Raw genomic sequence first — 5153 nt, 5'->3', positions numbered from 1 at the left:
TCCTGGGCTCAAGTGATCTGCCCACCTCGGCCTGCCAAATTGCTGGGATTAAAGAGGGAGCCACCTATGCCTGGCCCCAAGCTAATTTTGGGAGAAATTTAGTTTATAGCTTAAATGATAATAGCCCTTCCCCAAACTAAACTGCCTTTGTAGAAATGATGACAGGGCACTAGGTTAGGAGGATGAGAGGAGCCTGAATTCTGCTAAAATGTAGTTGTAGTAGTTAAACTATGACCAGCCATTATTCTGGCCGGGTGCAGTGTCTCACGCCTGTAATCCCAGCACTTTGAGAGGCTGAGGCCGGGGGGTGACCTGAGGTCAGGATTTCGAAACCAGCCTGGCCAATATTTCGAAACCCCGTCTCTTCTAAAAATACAAAAATTAGCCAGGCGTGGTGGCACGTGCCTGTAATCCCAGATACTCGGTAGGCTGACACAGGAGAATCACTTGAACCCAGGAGGCAGAGGTTGCAGTGAGCCGAGATGGCACCACTGCACTCCAGCCTGGGCGAGAGCAAGACTCTATCTCAAAAACAAAAACAAAGATGGCCAGCCATTATTCTGGAGGTCACAAGGTTTGCAACTTCCCCAGTTATTTCTGCAAATAACATGAGTATTGCAAAACCTTACACTGGCCTTTTTAGATGTCTTTTTAGGCTTTTTGTATATCTGACAACTGGATGACCCCACCCAGACTAGTGACTGTATGGTCCCTATCCAAAAGCTGACTCAGCAACTGTTTTCCACAGTCCCATGATTGCATCAAGGCACCCATTCCCTAGCCCTTCTGCCCACCAAACTGTTCTTGAATAACCCTAGCCTCTGAATTTTCAGGGAGGCTGATTCAAGTAATAAAACTCCCATCTCCCATTTAGCTGGCTGTATGTGGATTAAACTCTTTCTCTATTGCAATCCGTCTGTCTGGATAAATTGGCTCTATCTGGGCAGTGGGCAAGATGAACCCCCTGGGCAGTCGCAGGCTGTGGATTCTCAAATGCAGGGAGATGTTTGCTGTCAATGTCCCCAGGGTTTGAGGCAGAAGACAAACATGGTGCAGCCTGAACTGGGCGGGAAAAGAGAGGACAGCAAGGCCTGCAGTGCCCAAGGAGGCTTGTTGGAGTTAAGGGGTGTCACTGTAGTTTAGGAGATGAGGGTGTGTAAGGCCCTCTAATATGACCTCTAGGTTTACAGCCTCCTGCTATCTTCCAGCCTCCAAAACCCCAAAATTCAGGCAAACGCTGAAGCTTTATCTGGGAGGGGCATTTTTATAGGACCCATAACCATTGACAGTTAATATCAGCCACAATAAGGGACCTTCAGGAGCCCCTTTCTAGACCCAGGGTCTCTGGGAAGCCTCACCCCACACCCTCTCCTGCTGTCCAGGGCCATCTGGGAGCTGGTCTGAGTGTCCACTGAGTCCGTTTATTTGGTGGTCTGTCTCACTGGGTCTGCATGACAGTTTGGACATCTCTGTGTGGCTCCCTGTGGCTGAAGACTTGTCGGATTTCCGTGGGAGGCTCCCCCAGGGCTGTCTATGGGTCCGTTTTTGATATTTGGGTGAATCTTTGGGACAGCGAGTCCAGGAGAGGGTCCATTCGTGGGAAAACCACCCAGCATTGTGTCACGCGTGTCCGTGTAAAGAAACCACCAAACAGGCTTCTTGTCCCATCCCCAATCCCCAGGACAGTCCAAGTGCCAGGGCAGGGCTCAAAGGTGCCGCTTCATGTGCAAAGCCAGGTGGTCTGAGCGCGAAAAAGCACGTGGGCAGAGCTGGCAGCGGAAGGGGCGTTGCCCCGTGTGTTTCCTGTAGTGGCGGGTCAGCTCGTCCGAGCGCGCGAACCTCCAGCCGCAGCCTTCCCACGTGCAGGCGTATGGCTTCTCCCCTAGGGGACGAGGAAGTCATAAGCGCTATTGTCAGCCCAGTCATGTCCCCGGGTCCCCTGCATCTGGCCACACCCCTTTACTCAGTCTGGGCTGGGACTAGGATGAACAAAGTGAGGCCCCTAGGGCACAAAATTTAAGGAGGCACTCACTCTCAGAGCCAGCCAAGTCCAAGTCCCGCCCTCTGCAATCCTTCTTTCCCGGTAACTACAGCGGGTGCCACCCGCTTTCTCATGTCCGGGTCCCACCCGCTTTCTCATGTCCGGGTCCCACCCCCTCACCTGTGTGCGTGCGCAGATGCGCCTTCAGGTGGGAGCTCTTGGTGTAGCTCTTGCCGCAACCCGGGTGCGCGCACGTGTGCGCTGCCTGCCTCTTGCGCGCCCACGAACGTCGGCCGCGCTTGGATGGCGCGGCTTCGGCTATCACACCGGGATCCCCTGCAGTCCCCCCGAGTCCAGTGCCCACCGTCCCGGGTCCCAGGCAACTCAGGAAGGAGGGGGACGTGGCGGGGCCGGGCGCGGGTCCCTGGAGCCCGCGGAAGAGCTGGAAGTGCCCTTGGTACTGAGGCGCCGGATACACCGCGGGGTACCCGGACAGCAGCCCATAGGGGGCGCCCGACGCCGCAGGCACTGAAAGCCCGGTCCGCTGGAAGTAGCCGCCCGAAGAGCCGGCGCCGGGCCCGGGGTATACCGGTTGCAGCGCCAGCGCCTTGGGCTCGGGGGCCGGGGCTGGAGCCAGGGCTGGGCCCACGAAGGCGTCGGGAGCCGGGGCTCGCAGGGCAGGGCGCACCCAACCTGAGTGATCCTCCGAACCCAAGAGCCCAGCCACCATCCCCGGGCCGCCCGCATAGGCGCCCAGAGTCTCGGGGGGCGGCGGGTATTGCACCCCGGGGGCCTCGCTGGGCGCCAGAGCGCAGGTCTGGGGCGCGCCACCCGGCTCCGGGCCCGAGAAGTTGGTGAGGAAGAGATCCAGGTCCCAGGTGGCGTCGTCGCCCCTTTCATCGTCCTCCTCCTCCCCGGGTTGGTCCTCAGACTTCACATGGAGGGGCGGCTCCGTGGGGTCAGGAGGACCCGGGCCCATGTCCTGCGCCTCTTCGGAGCGCCACCACTGCGGGAGGGAGCAGGCAGCTTGAGGTTCGGTGGACACTGAGGTGCCCTGCCCAGGGACATCGCAGGCTGGGTACTCTTACGGGGACAGGCCGGCCAGAGGCTTTGGAAAAGGGTCCTGTTTGCCTGTCTCTCTGTCCCACTTCCCCAACACTAGCCGCCCTCTAGCCGCCCCTCTCCCCCCTCTCCCCCAGCTCCAGGGACAGAAGCCGATCAGGTCTGGCTGGAGACAGGAGATAAGACTTCCACTATCTGGAACCACACTTGGGGATGGGGGAAGGGGTAGCAGAACTGCTGGAGATGGGAAACTGGCGGGGGATGGGGGACAGGGTGCCAGCCTTGACTTAGTTTCCCCCTGGAACATCTCTCTCCTTCCCTGTCTCCTAAAACAAGAATAATTCCGAAATTTTGGATGTCCGCCAGACACACTCATCATTTCCCTCTGATATCTGGAAGATTGTGAGCCTAGATCTCGTTCCTTTTTTTTTGTTTGTTTCTTGAGATAGGGTCTCACTCTTTTGCCCAGGCTGGAGTGCAGTGGTGCAGCTCACTGTATCCTTAATCTCTTGGGCTTTAATAATCCTCCTGCATCAGCCTACAGAGTACCTGGGACCACACGCACATGCCCCCACGCCTGACTAGTTTTTGGTATTTTTTATAGAGATGGGGTTTCACCATGTTGTCCAGGCTACCTTCGTTTTCTATTACAGAAATAGATCACACCTAGAACCTCAAGCCCCTAGACCACCCTCCTCACCCTCTGCCAGACTAAGCTGAGATCCCCTCACCTGGACTGAGTGTACCTCAGTTCTGGTTAAGTCCCTTGATTGCAGGGCAAGATGCAGGTCTGGACCCCAAGATCTGTGACTGTGGCCCTGGATCCCAGCCAGCCCACCTAGACCCCACCTTCTAGGCCCCACCTTGAGGAAGTCATCCTGTGTGTCCGGGAAGGGGCCCAGGGCGGTCAGTGTGCTGATGGAGGGCAAGGCGGTCTTGGCTGTGGCCATGGCTGGCTGGTGCCCACCCTGGGCCTCGAGCCTCCTCTTCCTTGGCTGCCTGGTGAACTCTGAGGCTGTGATAGCCCCTTGGAGGGCTCCTCTCTGCCCTTAGCTGATTGGCTGTAGCCCCTGATAAGGGGAGGCAAGGCAAGGCAAGGCGGAGGGTCACTGTATCTGGGGCACAAACTTCACATTGGCCTGTCTGGGGTTGGGACTTAAAGACTAACCCTGTGTCCAAAGCCAAGTCAAATATCAGGGGTTGAGAGGTTCAGGGTTTGAGGGTCCAGGTGCTGGGTAAAAGGAGACATTGGGTCTCCAAAGAAGGAGAGACTTGGGGGTCTGCCCTCAGTTTACTTTCCTGGAAAAGGCAGAAAGGGTATTCTGGGAAGAAGCTGTGGGACCCCCTGTCCCCCTGATTGAGGCTCTACAGCCCTCCCCCTCCCCAGTAAACAGCAAAAACCGTGCCGATGGCGGGACTTGGCACAAACTCCCCGCCAAGCATTATCAGACACCCCAGACGTTGGAGGCTGCTATCAGGTGGGGGCCCAGGCCAGCTAGAGCTCTGTCCTCCGGTGAAGGGGAGGGCTGGGGGTTGGGTCTTCAAATTAGCCTGGCTTTCAATTTGCCTGGTTTGGGACCTCCCAGGGTCTGAGCCCTATAGCAGGAGGACACCCCTGCCAACTGGCCCACCATTGTCTACTGGGGACTCTCGGGTGGCACTGCATGGGACTGCATGGAGGCTGGTTCAGTGCCAGCTGCTTTAGTGCGATGGGGGCAGCCAAGGGAAAAGTGACCCTGTCTCCTCCTGGGTGGGATAGGACCGTTGGACCAAGCCATAGGCAGTATCTGACCTGCAGGAGACCAGTACCCTGGCTCTGGGCCTGGCTGCTCCTTGATTCTGCCCAAAATGAGGAGAGGATCTGAGTTGCTACAACAGGGACCTCCACTCTGGTGCCCTGGGAGCCTGGGAAGGGGACATGGATACATATTACAGACACATAATTCATAGTCACTCATTGGAAGACTGAGGCAGGAGGATCACTTGATGCCAGGATTTCAAGACTAGCCTGGGCAACATAGAACCTATATTTCCAACAAAAAGCTGTGAGTGATGGCGCATGCCCATAGTCCCAGATACTTAGGAGGCTGAGATGGGAGGATCACCTGAG

General features: G+C 56.9%; 1 protein-coding gene across 1 annotated transcript; it reads right to left on the bottom strand.

Annotated features, from left to right (window-relative positions):
- Positions 1-1244: 1244 nt before the first annotated feature.
- KLF1 (Kruppel-like factor 1 (erythroid)) lies at positions 1245-4050 on the bottom strand. Its single transcript, XM_011994904.1, has 3 exons — positions 3907-4050; positions 2162-2987; positions 1245-1882 (listed from the first exon to the last, which is right to left on the bottom strand). Exons 1-3 carry the CDS (start codon positions 3991-3993, stop codon positions 1707-1709), a joined length of 1089 nt encoding a protein of 362 aa, XP_011850294.1. The 5' UTR covers positions 3994-4050; the 3' UTR covers positions 1245-1706.
- Between the last annotated feature and the right edge of the window lie 1103 nt (positions 4051-5153).

This window comes from Mandrillus leucophaeus, unplaced genomic scaffold, assembly GCF_000951045.1.
Source record: "Mandrillus leucophaeus isolate KB7577 unplaced genomic scaffold, Mleu.le_1.0 Scaffold463, whole genome shotgun sequence".
NCBI classification, from domain to species: domain Eukaryota; kingdom Metazoa; phylum Chordata; class Mammalia; order Primates; family Cercopithecidae; genus Mandrillus; species Mandrillus leucophaeus.
This window is presented reverse-complemented; position numbering and strand designations above follow the sequence as displayed.

Coding starts and splice junctions, on each gene's coding strand:
- KLF1 (XM_011994904.1), bottom strand. CDS start 3,993: ATGGCCACAGCCAAGACCGCCTTGCCCTCCATCAGCACACTGACCGCC. Junction 2,988..3,906: donor CACAGGATGACTTCCTCAAG/GTGGGGCCTAGA, acceptor TCCCTCCCGCAG/TGGTGGCGCTCCGAAGAGGC. Junction 1,883..2,161: donor GCATCTGCGCACGCACACAG/GTGAGGGGGTGG, acceptor CTCGTCCCCTAG/GGGAGAAGCCATACGCCTGC.